Source organism: Haematobia irritans, chromosome 1, assembly GCF_050003625.1.
Source record: "Haematobia irritans isolate KBUSLIRL chromosome 1, ASM5000362v1, whole genome shotgun sequence".
Taxonomy (NCBI): domain Eukaryota; kingdom Metazoa; phylum Arthropoda; class Insecta; order Diptera; family Muscidae; genus Haematobia; species Haematobia irritans.
Genome location: NC_134397.1, coordinates 17,970,537 through 17,987,582, shown reverse-complemented (window position 1 = coordinate 17,987,582; position 17,046 = coordinate 17,970,537). Strand labels below are relative to the sequence as shown.

Below are 17,046 nucleotides of genomic sequence, written 5' to 3'. Positions count from 1 at the left end.
ACGTGGAACTAGAAACTAAAACTTTCGGTCCTATAGTTCCTTCACTAATACCTCCTGGATTTTACCATCTCCACTGAAGCCTGCAGGTCTACAATTGCAACCCAGTGACCTTTTGGGCCTACTACTGAGATCTTCCTCCAGTAAAGCCTTCGGGCCTCCAGTTTTAACATATAAACCCTTAGGTCTACAATTTTCATTCAGATCTTCGAACCTGCATTTGAAGCACTGAGCTCTTCGAGTCCACACTTCCTCCAATGAGACCTTCGGGTCTACAGTTCCACCACTGAATCTTTCCGCCCTACAGATTTCCCTTCTGGCCTAGAGTTCCTGCACTGAATTTTTCGATCCTACAGTTTCCCGTTGAGACCTTCGGGTCTAAGTTCCTCTACTGAAACCGTATGGTCTACTAAGGCCTAAAATTTCCCACTAAGACCGGCCTACAGTTCCTCCACTAAGACATTTAGGCCTACAGTTCTTCTACTGGGTCCTTCGTGTCTACAATTTCTCCCCAAATGAGTAATACGGGCTCAAAGTTCCTCTGCTGGACCCATCAAGTGCATAGTTTTGTGGACTACACATTCCCCACTGAGGCCTTCGGGCCTACGTGAAACTGGAAACTAAGACCTTCGGTTCTACAGTTCATCCACTAAGAGAGGCCTTTTGGGCCTACATTACTGAGATCTTACGCCCTACATATTAACCATTGAGCTCTGCCATTGTCGGGCCTTCCTCCGGTAAGACCTTCAGGCCTACTGTTCCATCACTTAAAAATTCCAGCCTACAGTTTCCCCATTAGTATCTTGAAGCCTACATTTGAAGCACTGAGCTCTTTGAGTTTACAGATTTCGGGACCTTATGGATTACTGAGACCTACAAATTCCTACTAAGAGCGGCCTAAAGTGCCTCCACTGAGACCTTCGCGCCTACAGTTCCTTCACTAAGACCTTCGGACCTATACCTTCCCCGCTGAGGCCTGCAGGTCTACATTTGCAACTTCTAAACTTCCTGCAGTAAAGCCTACAGTTCCACCACTTAAACCTTCAGGCCTAATATTTCCCCCATTGAGATCACCGAGCCTACATTTGAACTACTAAGTTCTTCGAGTCAACACTTACTCAACTGAGGCCTACAATTTCACCATTGAATCTTTCGAGCCTACCGTTTCCCCGTAAAGATCTTGGGGACCTACAGTTTCACCAATGAGATCTTCGGACCTATACTTCTTTATGTGGGGCCTACAGATAAAACACTAAGATTTTCGGTCTATATTTCACCCACTGAGTTCTTCGAGCCTACACGAGTATACACGTCCTCCACTGAGGTCTTTGGATCTCACTGAACTGGTGAACCTGGAAGCGACGGAGCGTACCTCAATCGACGATAAAACCACGTTACATAAGTTCTTACTCGAGCGCTTTCAAATCACATTAGCTTTGGTGTTTGCACTTCAAATTCCTGAGAATTTTCAATTATATTTTTTGGAAATAAGAAATTTACAACTTTCATCTAAGTTTGTCTCTTGTTTTTCTGGGATTACAATAAAAATAGCATAAAAGGATTTGGGGGAAAAAATCTCGAAAAAACACAAAGAAAACAAACATCCATCGACAGACATTAGAGTTAAACTAAATTAAAAACACTTACCGGTTCATTGAAAATGTCATCCAAGCGGGTCTGGACATCTTTACCCTTTTTGGTGCGTATCAGTAAAAAGATTTGACCCACATCGGTAACGCGTAATAATTTTTCAATTATAACTGGAAAATATAATCAATTAAATCATTACAACTAAAGACATCCGGAGCAATGGCAAACGATTCGAAGACAAGTGGCATTAACAGCCCCAAACCTTGTAATTCCACAACAAACCCCACCCTCACACAAACATCGTCCAACATTTCTATGGACCACACATAAATTCAAACACAAATCAGTGTTTTTTTTTTCAATGAATGAAGGGTGTGCACAAGGGGCGGAAGTGTAATACAAGGTTTCGTTTCGAATGCGGAAAAAGGGTTTACTTATGTTGAACTTACTTTTACCAAAAAATCCTGTGCCTCCAGTTAGAAAAATGCCTTTATCCTTGTAGAACATTTGCATGGGTGTTTCTTGAAAAGAGAGAGAGAGCGAAAAAAACAAAATCAGAAAATGCCATTAAAATAAGATTTATTTATGGGAAGTCAATATGACCAAAACAAAAACCATGGGATAAACATTTTTTCGTGGGTGAGGAGGGGGGGAGGTGATACGTTAAAATATTCACAAAATAAGACCCTTCTCAGGGCATATGCGATACCAGAATCCAGAAGTAGCACCAGTACCCCATGACCGTCAACACCAAACAGGGCCAGATACTCAATGGAATGTTAAAGGGTATAATATAATCGCGGTTTCCTTTATGCAGAGGGAAATTTCGGAAGGTTGAATTCTATTTGTAAGGAGGGAGAGTTTGTTTTCTTGGCCCGAAATGTTAAAAAAAAAAACATTTTCCAAAATTTACATTACTTCGGAAATAAAATTTTGACAAAATTTTCTATAGAAATAAAATTTCGACAAAATTTTCTATAGAAATAAAATTTTGACAAAATTTTCTATAGAAATAAAATTTTGACAAGAATTTCTATAGATATGAAATTTTGACAAAATTCTCTATAGAAATAAAATTTTGACAAAATTTACTATAGAAATAAAATGTTGACAAAAGTTTCTATAGAAATAACATTTTGACAAAATTTTCAGAAATAAAATTTTGATAAAATTTTCTATAAAAAAACTGACAAAATTTTTTATAGAAATACAATTTTGATAAAATTTTCTATAAAAAATTGACAAAGTTTTTCTATATAAATTAAATTTTGACAAAATTTTCTATACAAATAAAATTTTGATAAAATTTTCTATAAAAAATTGACAAAATTTTTCCATAGAAATAAAATTTTGACAACATTTTCTATAGAAATAAAATTTTGAAAAAATGTTCTATAGAAATAAAATTTTGACAAAATTTTCTATAGAAATATTTTGACAAAATTTTTGACAAAATTTTCTATAGAAATAAAATTTTGACAAAATTTTCTAAAGAAATAAAATTGACAAAATTTTCTATAGAAATAAAAGTTTGACAAAATTTTCTATAGAAATAAAATTTTGACAAAATTTTCGATAGAAATGAAATTTTGACAAAATTCTCTATAGAAATAAAATTTTGACAAAATTTACTATAGAAATAAAATTTTGACAAAATTTTCTATACAAATAACATTTTGACAAAATTTTCTATAGAAATAAAATTTTGATAAAATTTTCTATTAAAAAAATGACAAAATTTTTTATAGAAATACAATTTTGACAAAATTTTCTATAGAAATCAAAATTTGACAAAATTTTCTATATAAATAAAATTTTGACCAAATTTTCTATAAAAATAAAATTTTGACAAAATTTTCTATAGAAATAAAATTTTGTGTAGAAATAAAAATTTGACAAAATTTTCTATATACAATTTTGACAAAATGTTCTATAGACATATATAAAAATTTGGCAAAATTTTCTATAGAAATAAAACTTTGAAAAAATTTTAAAAATTTTGATAAAACTTTCTATAAAATAATTTACAAAAATTTTCTATAGAAATAAAATTTTGACAAAATTTTCTATATAAATAAAATGGTGACAAAATTTTGTATACAAATAAAACTTTGACACAATTTTCTATAGAAACACAAATTTGACAAAATTTTCTATAGAAATAAAACTTTGACAAAACTTTTATAGAAATAAAATTTTGACAAAATATTGTATAGAAAAAAAATGTTGGGAAAAATTTCCATAGAAATACAATTTTGACAAAATTTTCTATAGAAATAAAATTTTGACAAAATTTTCTATAGAAATACAATTTTGACAAAATTTTCTATAGAAATAAAATTTTGACAAAATTTTCTATAGAAATAAAATTTTGACAAACTTTTCTATAGAAATAAAATTTTGACAAAATTTTCTATAAAAATAAAATTTCGACAAAGTTTTCTGTAGAAAATGAAATTTGACTAAATTTTCTATAGAAATAAAAATTTTGGCAAAATTTACTATGGAAATCAAATTTTAACAAAATTTACTATAGAAATAAAATTTTGACAAAAGTTTCTATAGAAATAAAATTTTGAAAATTTTTGCCGCTTTTAGGCATATAAAGAGAAATCTTCCTTCAAAAGGCCTCCTTTTAGACGACTTACTCCCTATTTGCCACCCGCTTGGAGATCTGATGATGCTACTCTCTTTCTATTACACTCCAGTGTTATTCTTCCATACTTCTGTAGTTGCTTTTGTTGTCTTTGGCAATGAAGTGACAATGGTTCCTTTAACATCACTAGGCTCAAGAACCCAAGACTTGTTTCCTACTTCCCTTTTGATGGGGATCGAATAAAGATTTTCGGTCTTGTTTCGCTTTTGTTGATTTTTTTTTTGTTCGTTCTTAGCTGCTTTCAGAAGGGAAAAATTCTTCTTAAGTACTTTAAGGTGCCAATGAAATATTCGTTATTTACATTTACATAAATTATCATTCTTTTCGGTTTGTTTTCACTCGAGTAAGCTCTTTTGGACTTTCGATGGTTTATGTGTGACTTGAATAAACCGCCATCACTACCCTTACCAGAACGCATAAGGACAATGATGACGATAGCGATTATGCGGCTGATTGTTCTTCACTTACACACACACAATTAAACCAACATATTTTACATACTGCTTGATACACTACGCTAGGTAGGTGATATATACCAAGAGACATCTAATATGTACCATCAAAAAACACAGAAAAATTTTCCCAAATATGTGATCAATCAAAAATAGTTTAAAAAAATTCAATTAAAAATACAATTGATGCCCTTAAATTGAGACTCTAACAAAAATAAGGTACTTACTTGGTGAATGTCCCCAAACTAAGCCATCATTGATATGTCCCCAAAATAGGTAATCAAATTTGTGGTCTCTTTAAAGACTTAAAAATTACGATTACACTGCGTACTTTCATTGTCTATAAAACAACTGTGTGGTAAAAATTTGGCTTCATACTAGTCCTGCAATTGCCCTCAAATTGTGTCGCTTTTGATTATTTTCAACGTTACTTATATGATTCAAATAAGTCCGAGGTATTGGTAAATTAGAGTACGATGAGTCTCGCGCCAAAAAAATATTCCCAAAAATGCCTAAATAAGTTTTTCATGTTAATTTTTGGATGAACATAACGCAACTATATGGTACATTTCACAAAAAAATGTTTTACAAAAATTAGATTACATGGAGCATGTCCCCAAAATAGTTCATCCTGTTTTTGTCCCTCACAAAATTCCATCCACTTCAATGACTTGAGAACCGCTGAGTTATAGTAGGACGAATAATCAATAGAATTTATAGGGATTAAGTGAGGAAAGCGGGAGTTTGTATTGCACCAATTTCGTTCGTAGAGTATGTTCAAATTTTTCGTCATACTATGGTTTAGAAATATCACTGAAATTTTCTTAATGCTCAAAATTAAGCCATAGTCGATTAGTATCAAAGTTAAATCAACAAAATTTGATTTATAGCCAATTTAGAATAGAGCTATAAGTTTATCGCCAAAATTCACCACATATGATGGCGTCCCCGAAATTGGAGCATATCTTCTTATGGCTCTCAAAATTACTCTAAATTAATTTGCTCCTAAATTAGGTCTCTACTTAAGATACTTGAATCAATTTGATTTGAAATATTGCCAACTTTGACTAAATTACCTAAAAAACAAACAACTATGATATGTCCCCAAAATATACCTAATTTTGCTTTTCTTCATACAGTTTAGAACTCGAAGCATTGGAATATTATTTAACTATCTCTGATATATTTCTAAAAATATCATAGCAATTTAGACCCAAAACTAGATTACTTGATGTATGTCCCCAAACTTAGCCATCTTTAATATGTCCCCAAAATATGTCATGAAAATTTTACCGCTTTTAGGGTTTACAAAAAATTGGGTATCGATTTTGTAATGCGATTTAAGTAAATCTGAAATATACCAGTGTCTAATTTTTAGATTCCCCCAAAACAAATGTCATCTGCAAATGTCCCCAAAATGTACCAAAATTAGCCATTTTGTCTAAAAGTAAATTTAAATTTCTCCCTTCTATGATATCACCATTATATCGTAACACTTTTTATCTAACACTAGTTAATTTCATAGATATGTCCCCAAATTTAACGATTGGATCAGCGTTTCATATTCTCTAAAAAAAAATTACAATCATTGTTCCCAAAATTTGCTTTTTTCTTATGGCTACAACTTCACAAAGATATCACCAAATTATATCGTAAACAATATTATTATTATAACTTATAGAATGTCCCCAAACTAGGTCATCTGTATTTCTACTTAAAGGTGGGTATTAAGTTCGAGTTAAGTCGCTAAACTCAAAAATAAATCTTGAAAAAAAGTATAAAATTATACCTCCTTGATGCACATTTTATTAAAACTTGATGGAAAATAGTCCAAAGCAACTTGTTATAAAGTTTATATTCTTTAAAATGAATTATTAAACTAAAGTAATCGTGAAAAAATTGCGATTTTAGCGGCTAAACTCGAACTTAATACCCACTTCAAAAATTTTCTATAGAAATAAAATTTTGACAAAATTTTCTATAGAAATAAAATTTTGACAAGAATTTCTATAGATATGAAATTTTGACAAAATTCTCTATAGAAATAAAATTTTGACAAAATTTACTATAGAAATAAAATGTTGACAAAAGTTTCTATAGAAATAACATTTTGACAAAATTTTCAGAAATAAAATTTTGATAAAATTTTCTATAAAAAAACTGACAAAATTTTTTATAGAAATACAATTTTGATAAAATTTTCTATAAAAAATTGACAAAGTTTTTCTATATAAATTAAATTTTGACAAAATTTTCTATACAAATAAAATTTTGATAAAATTTTCTATAAAAAATTGACAAAATTTTTCCATAGAAATAAAATTTTGACAACATTTTCTATAGAAATAAAATTTTGAAAAAATGTTCTATAGAAATAAAATTTTGACAAAATTTTCTATAGAAATATTTTGACAAAATTTTTGACAAAATTTTCTATAGAAATAAAATTTTGACAAAATTTTCTAAAGAAATAAAATTGACAAAATTTTCTATAGAAATAAAAGTTTGACAAAATTTTCTATAGAAATAAAATTTTGACAAAATTTTCGATAGAAATGAAATTTTGACAAAATTCTCTATAGAAATAAAATTTTGACAAAATTTACTATAGAAATAAAATTTTGACAAAATTTTCTATACAAATAACATTTTGACAAAATTTTCTATAGAAATAAAATTTTGATAAAATTTTCTATTAAAAAAATGACAAAATTTTTTATAGAAATACAATTTTGACAAAATTTTCTATAGAAATCAAAATTTGACAAAATTTTCTATATAAATAAAATTTTGACCAAATTTTCTATAAAAATAAAATTTTGACAAAATTTTCTATAGAAATAAAATTTTGTGTAGAAATAAAAATTTGACAAAATTTTCTATATACAATTTTGACAAAATGTTCTATAGACATATATAAAAATTTGGCAAAATTTTCTATAGAAATAAAACTTTGAAAAAATTTTAAAAATTTTGATAAAACTTTCTATAAAATAATTTACAAAAATTTTCTATAGAAATAAAATTTTGACAAAATTTTCTATATAAATAAAATGGTGACAAAATTTTGTATACAAATAAAACTTTGACACAATTTTCTATAGAAACACAAATTTGACAAAATTTTCTATAGAAATAAAACTTTGACAAAACTTTTATAGAAATAAAATTTTGACAAAATATTGTATAGAAAAAAAATGTTGGGAAAAATTTCCATAGAAATACAATTTTGACAAAATTTTCTATAGAAATAAAATTTTGACAAAATTTTCTATAGAAATACAATTTTGACAAAATTTTCTATAGAAATAAAATTTTGACAAAATTTTCTATAGAAATAAAATTTTGACAAACTTTTCTATAGAAATAAAATTTTGACAAAATTTTCTATAAAAATAAAATTTCGACAAAGTTTTCTGTAGAAAATGAAATTTGACTAAATTTTCTATAGAAATAAAAATTTTGGCAAAATTTACTATGGAAATCAAATTTTAACAAAATTTACTATAGAAATAAAATTTTGACAAAAGTTTCTATAGAAATAAAATTTTGAAAATTTTTGCCGCTTTTAGGCATATAAAGAGAAATCTTCCTTCAAAAGGCCTCCTTTTAGACGACTTACTCCCTATTTGCCACCCGCTTGGAGATCTGATGATGCTACTCTCTTTCTATTACACTCCAGTGTTATTCTTCCATACTTCTGTAGTTGCTTTTGTTGTCTTTGGCAATGAAGTGACAATGGTTCCTTTAACATCACTAGGCTCAAGAACCCAAGACTTGTTTCCTACTTCCCTTTTGATGGGGATCGAATAAAGATTTTCGGTCTTGTTTCGCTTTTGTTGATTTTTTTTTTGTTCGTTCTTAGCTGCTTTCAGAAGGGAAAAATTCTTCTTAAGTACTTTAAGGTGCCAATGAAATATTCGTTATTTACATTTACATAAATTATCATTCTTTTCGGTTTGTTTTCACTCGAGTAAGCTCTTTTGGACTTTCGATGGTTTATGTGTGACTTGAATAAACCGCCATCACTACCCTTACCAGAACGCATAAGGACAATGATGACGATAGCGATTATGCGGCTGATTGTTCTTCACTTACACACACACAATTAAACCAACATATTTTACATACTGCTTGATACACTACGCTAGGTAGGTGATATATACCAAGAGACATCTAATATGTACCATCAAAAAACACAGAAAAATTTTCCCAAATATGTGATCAATCAAAAATAGTTTAAAAAAATTCAATTAAAAATACAATTGATGCCCTTAAATTGAGACTCTAACAAAAATAAGGTACTTACTTGGTGAATGTCCCCAAACTAAGCCATCATTGATATGTCCCCAAAATAGGTAATCAAATTTGTGGTCTCTTTAAAGACTTAAAAATTACGATTACACTGCGTACTTTCATTGTCTATAAAACAACTGTGTGGTAAAAATTTGGCTTCATACTAGTCCTGCAATTGCCCTCAAATTGTGTCGCTTTTGATTATTTTCAACGTTACTTATATGATTCAAATAAGTCCGAGGTATTGGTAAATTAGAGTACGATGAGTCTCGCGCCAAAAAAATATTCCCAAAAATGCCTAAATAAGTTTTTCATGTTAATTTTTGGATGAACATAACGCAACTATATGGTACATTTCACAAAAAAATGTTTTACAAAAATTAGATTACATGGAGCATGTCCCCAAAATAGTTCATCCTGTTTTTGTCCCTCACAAAATTCCATCCACTTCAATGACTTGAGAACCGCTGAGTTATAGTAGGACGAATAATCAATAGAATTTATAGGGATTAAGTGAGGAAAGCGGGAGTTTGTATTGCACCAATTTCGTTCGTAGAGTATGTTCAAATTTTTCGTCATACTATGGTTTAGAAATATCACTGAAATTTTCTTAATGCTCAAAATTAAGCCATAGTCGATTAGTATCAAAGTTAAATCAACAAAATTTGATTTATAGCCAATTTAGAATAGAGCTATAAGTTTATCGCCAAAATTCACCACATATGATGGCGTCCCCGAAATTGGAGCATATCTTCTTATGGCTCTCAAAATTACTCTAAATTAATTTGCTCCTAAATTAGGTCTCTACTTAAGATACTTGAATCAATTTGATTTGAAATATTGCCAACTTTGACTAAATTACCTAAAAAACAAACAACTATGATATGTCCCCAAAATATACCTAATTTTGCTTTTCTTCATACAGTTTAGAACTCGAAGCATTGGAATATTATTTAACTATCTCTGATATATTTCTAAAAATATCATAGCAATTTAGACCCAAAACTAGATTACTTGATGTATGTCCCCAAACTTAGCCATCTTTAATATGTCCCCAAAATATGTCATGAAAATTTTACCGCTTTTAGGGTTTACAAAAAATTGGGTATCGATTTTGTAATGCGATTTAAGTAAATCTGAAATATACCAGTGTCTAATTTTTAGATTCCCCCAAAACAAATGTCATCTGCAAATGTCCCCAAAATGTACCAAAATTAGCCATTTTGTCTAAAAGTAAATTTAAATTTCTCCCTTCTATGATATCACCATTATATCGTAACACTTTTTATCTAACACTAGTTAATTTCATAGATATGTCCCCAAATTTAACGATTGGATCAGCGTTTCATATTCTCTAAAAAAAAATTACAATCATTGTTCCCAAAATTTGCTTTTTTCTTATGGCTACAACTTCACAAAGATATCACCAAATTATATCGTAAACAATATTATTATTATAACTTATAGAATGTCCCCAAACTAGGTCATCTGTATTTCTACTTAAAGGTGGGTATTAAGTTCGAGTTAAGTCGCTAAACTCAAAAATAAATCTTGAAAAAAAGTATAAAATTATACCTCCTTGATGCACATTTTATTAAAACTTGATGGAAAATAGTCCAAAGCAACTTGTTATAAAGTTTATATTCTTTAAAATGAATTATTAAACTAAAGTAATCGTGAAAAAATTGCGATTTTAGCGGCTAAACTCGAACTTAATACCCACTTCAATTCTTCGAATTCAAAACTTGAAATTTTAGACTAGATTATTTTAAATAAGTTCCCAAAGTAAACCATAATTGATATGTCCCCAAACTAGATCATCTGTATTTTTACGTACGTCTTCGAACCCAAAACTTGAAATGAATTTTTGCTATCTGAGTTAGCACCAAATTTTAACATAAATTAGATTATTTTTAATATGTACCCAAAGTTAGCCATAATTGAGATGTCCCCACACAGAAAAAAATTTCACGAAAATGTTTCCAATTAAAATTTTAATTGAGTTTTAAAAAATATTCAATTAAATTTTTAATTGAATCAACAAATTTTTTAATTGAAACAAAAATCAATCACAAAAATTAATAGTATCAATTAATTTTTTAATTGGATCAATTAATTTTTTAATTGACCTTCAATTAATTTTTTAATTGATACCATCATTTCTGTGATTGAAGACATTTCAATTAAAAAATTAATTGGATCAATTAATTTCGTGATTGAATCAGAAAAAAATTTTTTCGTGTGCAAACTAGGTCATCCGTATTTTTACTTAAGTCTTTGAACTAAAAACTTGAAATTAATTTTAGCTATTTAAGGACAATTTCGTTTCGCAAAGTTTATCGCCAAAAGTTTATCGCCAAAGGACAATTTCGTTTCGCACACAAAAAAATTTTTTTGTGATTCAATCACGAAATTAATTGATCCAATTAATTTTTAATTGAAATGTCTTCAATCACAGAAATGATAGTATCAATTAAAAAATTAATTGAAGGTCAATTAAAAAGTTAATTGATCCAATTAAAAAATTAATTGATACTATTATTTTTGTGATTGATTTTTGTTTCAATTAAAAAATTTGTTGAATCAATTAAATTTTTAATTGAATATTTTTTAAAACTCAATTAAAATTTTAATTGGAAAAATTTTCGTGAAATTTTTTTGTGTGTATGTTGCCTTGGTGTTACGCTATTTTTTCCCTTATTGTATTTCGACCAATATATATATAGAGTGATTCCAAAGTTATTGTTGATTCATAATATTGTGATGGATACAGGACTCAAAAGCTATGACAGTGTCCTTCATATTTTGTAATCATTTTCGAATATGTTGCACCGTATTTTTTTCAATCGAAATCACCTATAGAGCATGTCCCCAAACTAGGTCATCTGTATTTTTTACTTAAGTCTTCGAATTCAAAACTTGAAATTAATTTTAGCTATCTAAGATATCATCAAATTTTAACAAAAATTTGATTATTTTGAATATGTCCCCAAACTTAACCATAAATGATATGGCCCCAAACTAGGTCATCCGTATTTTTACGTACGTCTTCGAACTCAAAACTTTTAGTTTATTAATTTAATTTAATTAATGTTATACCGTTTTGTTTTTTTTTTTTTTCAATCGAAATCTCCAAATTTTAAATTTAACCAAAATTAGATTACTTAGACCATGTCCCCAAACTTAACCATAAATGATATGTCCCCAAAAATGTTCATCAAACACAATTTTATTTGTCCTTCTTAGGGCTCTCGAAATTCGTTCACCTTCATTACTATATCCTTAAGCAGATTTTACATTAAACTTTACAAAAATTCATAAGCATTTTGTGTGTGTGTGTGTTGCAGAAAAACTTTTAAACCAATACCCAAGAATTAACATACACCAGTCAACGATAACACAGAACACACATGAATAAATATGGGAAAAAGGATCCCAACAGGATATTTACTTACAGTGATACTCTTTCATATTCAAAAACTGACACACATAGATGTGTGTTCCCACATACGTATACGAGTATGTACACATATGCAACCAGCTTAACAAGGTCTCATGTTTTTATCATCAGTAGCCATATAAAAACATTGATGACTTATTCTACTTTTGCCTTTGACTTGGTTCCATGGGATATCAATATGGCATGGCATGGCAAGGGACGGGTAATTGTCTGTATTGGTATATATATGAAATTTCCCCAATATATGAGAGAGGGAGCGAGCGAGTATAGGTGTGTGTGTGTGTGTGTGAGTTGGAGTGTTAAACACATCCTAATGAATATATCCACAGCAGCTTGTCTTATTTTGCCTGTCGTCTCACTTTCAAGTGCCAAATTAATCGGTAACAGCCTATGACTTTCTGGCCCAATGACTAACTGCTGGTTGAATGCTTCTCTGTACAGTATGTCTGTCTCTTTGCCAATTTGTCTGCCTGGCTGTCTGTCTGTCTGACCGATTCATTGTTCTTTGTATTTGTGCACAGAGGTGTACACAGGTCCTTCCTGGCCTGGCCTGGTCTGGTCTGGTCTGACTTTCATGAAAGCCTATCGAGATAACAGTTTTCTACATAAACAATTTATTTCACCAGATTTACTTTGCATATGCATATATTTTTCGTTTTTCGGTGCGAACCAATTCGTCTCTCGCCAGGATCCTTCTTAAATTAACTCTACATTTGTGGTAGTGTGCGTGTGGTGATGGCCTTAACTTTATTGAACTTTGTATTAGTATTTGAGGCATTTATATGGGTATTTGATTATACGAGTGTATGTGTTTGTGCGTGTGTGTGTGTATGCAATGTCATTGTGTTAAGTGGTTAACGTGTGAATATCTCTTAATAGCCAATCATCGGTGTTTAAATACCACTTGACTGAAGAACTATAGGCTGTAGTAGACTGAAGCCCAATACCAAGTGGCAACCCATCGACCAGCAACCAATTCAAGCATCACCATAACAGCCAAGTCAACAAAAAGTGAAACAGCCCCCCCAACTACCCTTCTAAATATTCAAATGAAGCCGTGAACGGAAGGAAGAAAGAAAGGCAATGTGCCTAACACTTTATTGGTTTAGAAAGCAAAAGCTAAAGCCAGCATCCAACCAACAATGGCCACAATGTTCGATGATGATGTTGGTGTTGATGTTGTTGACGATGCAGCAGTAGCAGCAACAATGCACTTGAATCCATTCTTAAGAGTGGCAATAAGAAGTCCGTCCTCCCCCCCTCACAAGCGTAGAATTTTTAAGGGCCATAGACGATGTGAAATGGGAAATGTGTATAAGCAACACCATTACCAAGTACATAGAGAAAAAAGAATCGATGATTGATGATTTATACACTCAGGAAAAAAGTTGGATCCAAAGAATTTGGATCAGGATTTTGGCCTTGATTTCGAGCCAAAGATGTGGCTTCTTTAAACTGAAAACAAATTTCGACACAATTTTCTATAGAAATAAACTGTTGATAAAATTTTCTATAGAAATGACAAAACTGAAAAAAATTTTCTATAGAAATAAAAAAATTGAAAAAAAAAATCTTTAGAAATATAAAAATTTAAAAAAATCTATAGAACAAACCAAGTGAAAAAAAATTCTATAGAAATAAAATTTTGACAAAATTTTTTATATAAATAAAATTTTGACCAAATGTTCCATAGAAATAAAATTTTGCTAAAATATTCTATAGAAATAAAATTTTGACAAAATTTTCTATGGAAATACAAGACTACGACAAAATTTTCTATATAATAAAATTTTGACAAAATTTTCTATAGAAATAAAATTTTTCAAAAATTTTCTATGGAAATAAAATTTTGACAACATTTTCCATAGAAATAAAATTTTAACAAAATTTTCTATATAAATAAAATTTTGACAACAATTTCTATAGAAATAAAATGTTGACAAAATTTTCTATAGAAATAAAATTTTGACAAAATTTTCTATAGAAATAAAATTTTCACACAATTTTCTATAGAAACAAAATGTTGATAAAATTTTCTCTAGAAATACAAGATTTTGACAACAATTTCTATAGAAATAAAATTTTGACCACATAGAAAAAAAAAACATAGAAAACAAAAATTCGATTGAAATAAAATTTTGACAAAAATTTCTATAGAAATACAATTTTGACAAAATTTTCTATAGCAATAAAATTTTGATAAAAGTCTATACAGAATTAAAAATTAACAAAATTTTCTATAGAAATAAAATTTTGGTAAAATTTTCTATAGAAATAAAAAAAAAATTATATAAATAAAATTTTGACAAAATTTTTTATATAAATAAAATTTTGACAAAAATTTCTATAGAAATAGAATTTTGACAAAATTTTCCATAGAAATAAAATTTTGACAAAATTTTCTATATAAATACAATTTTGTTAACATTTTCTATAGAACAAACACTTTGTTAACATTTTCTATAGAGCAACAACTTTGTTAACAATATCTATAGACATAAAATTTTGCCAAAATTTTCCATAGAAATACAATTTTGCAAAAATTTTCTATAGAAATAAAATTTTGATAAAATTTTCTATGGAAATAAAATTTTGGCACAATTTTCTATAGAAACAAAATTTTCTATAGAAATAAAATTTTGACAAAATTTTCTATAGAAATAAAATTTTGACAAAATTTTCTATAGAAATAAAATTTTGACAAAATTTTCGATAGAAATAAAATTTTGACAAAATTTTCTATGGAAATAAAATTTTGTCACAATTTTCTATAGAAACAAAATTTTTACAAAATTTTCTATAGAAATAAAATTTTGACCAAATTTTCTATAGAAATACAAGATTTTGACAAAATTTTCCATAGAAATAAAATTTTGACAAAATTTTCTAGAGAAATAAAATTTTGACAAAATTTTCTACAAAAATAAAATTTTGTTAACATTTTCTATAGAAATAAAATTTTGACAAAATTTTCTATATAAATAAAATTTTGACAAAATTATCTATAGAAATAAAATTTTGACAACATTTTCTAGAGAAACAAAATTTTGACAAAATTTTCTATAGAAATTAAATTTTGACAAAATTTTCTATGGAAATACAAGACTTTGACAAAATTTTCAAAAAATTTCAAATTTTCTATAGAAACAAAATTTTGACAAAATTTTCTATAGAAATAAAATTTTGACAAAATTTTCTATATAAATAAAATTTTCTATGGAAATAAAATTTTGTCACAATTTTCTATAGAAACAAAATTTTGACAAAATTTTCCATAAAAATAAAATTTTGTTAACATTTTCTATAGAAAGAAAATTTTGACAAAATTTTCTATATAAATAAAATTTTGACAAAATTATCTATTGAAATAAAATTTCGACAAAATTTTCTATAGAAATAAAATTTTGACAAAATTTTCTATAGAAATAAAATTTCGACAAAATTTTCTATAGAAATAAAATGTTGACAATATTTTCTATAGGAATAAAATTTTGACAAAATTTTCTATAGAAAGAAAATTTTGACAAAATTCCTATAGAAATAATATTTTGACAAAATTTTCTATAGAAATAAAATTTCGACAAAATTTTCTATAGAAATAAAATTTTGACAAAATTTTCTACAGAAATAAAATTTTGACAAAAATTTCTATAGAAATAAAATTTTGACAAAATTTTCTATAGAAATAAAATTTTGACAAAATTTTCTACAGAAATAAAATTTTGACAAAAATTTCTATAGAAATAAAATTTTGACAAAATTTTCTATAGAAATAAAATTTTGACAAAATTTTCTGTAGAAACAAAAATTTGACAAAATTTTCTATAGAAATAAAATTTTGACAAAATTTTCTATAGAAATAAAATTTTGGCAAAATTCGTAGTCTTTTCAAATGGAGACATGTACCGCCAGAAAATATATAAAGAAAATTGTCTATAGTGTATGAAGCAAGTTACTCCTAATTCCGATGCAATGGAAGTAAAATAATTTTTAGATTCAGTATTGTGAAGAAATTGTAATCTAAGTTCTCTCATTTGATTTTATGGATACTAACATTAATTTAGAAACATTTTGTTGAAATCCAATCTACAGTTGCTTTAAACTTAGACAACGAACTTAGCTGAGACCTATCTTCTCTATAGTAACATATTCAAAAATATTCATATTTAAATAAAGAACTAAACTGAACCGAAAAAAAGAAAAAAAATAAACTTAGACAAACCGTCTGGAAGGCAAATGAAAATATGGCCACAAAAATACCTAAAGGATTTTTTATAAAAAAAAAAGTTTTACTGCCTCTAATACATTGATCCTTTATTCTAAGAAACGCCAAAGTCTAAGCGATTGAATTAAAAACTGTTTTCACTGAAAATAGCCGCAATTTGATTTATTCAATGTCTTAACGTCTTTATTATTATTATTTTATTTTTTTCTTTTACTCTTTGTTTTATTTTTGCCCTATTAATTCATTCCTTGAAGCCAAGCAAATGAGCAAATTATCAAATGAAGTAAACAGGACTCGGAGGGAAGAACAAATATTCCAGCACACAAAGTCAAGCCGTTTAAAGGTTCAAATCACTTGAATACATCACAAC

At 28.0% G+C, this 17,046-nt stretch overlaps 1 protein-coding gene across 2 annotated transcripts in view; it reads right to left on the bottom strand.

Annotated features, from left to right (window-relative positions):
- The window catches only part of wat (waterproof), a 225,003-nt gene that overhangs the window by 16,577 nt on the left and 191,380 nt on the right, over positions 1-17,046 (bottom strand). For both annotated transcript variants that reach the window (XM_075289488.1, XM_075289489.1), the window contains 2 exons: positions 2,037-2,108; positions 1,645-1,757 (listed from right to left, as the gene is read on the bottom strand). In XM_075289488.1, coding sequence (XP_075145603.1) covers positions 1,645-1,757; positions 2,037-2,108 — 185 coding nt within the window. The remainder of the gene's footprint in view (positions 1-1,644; positions 1,758-2,036; positions 2,109-17,046) is intronic.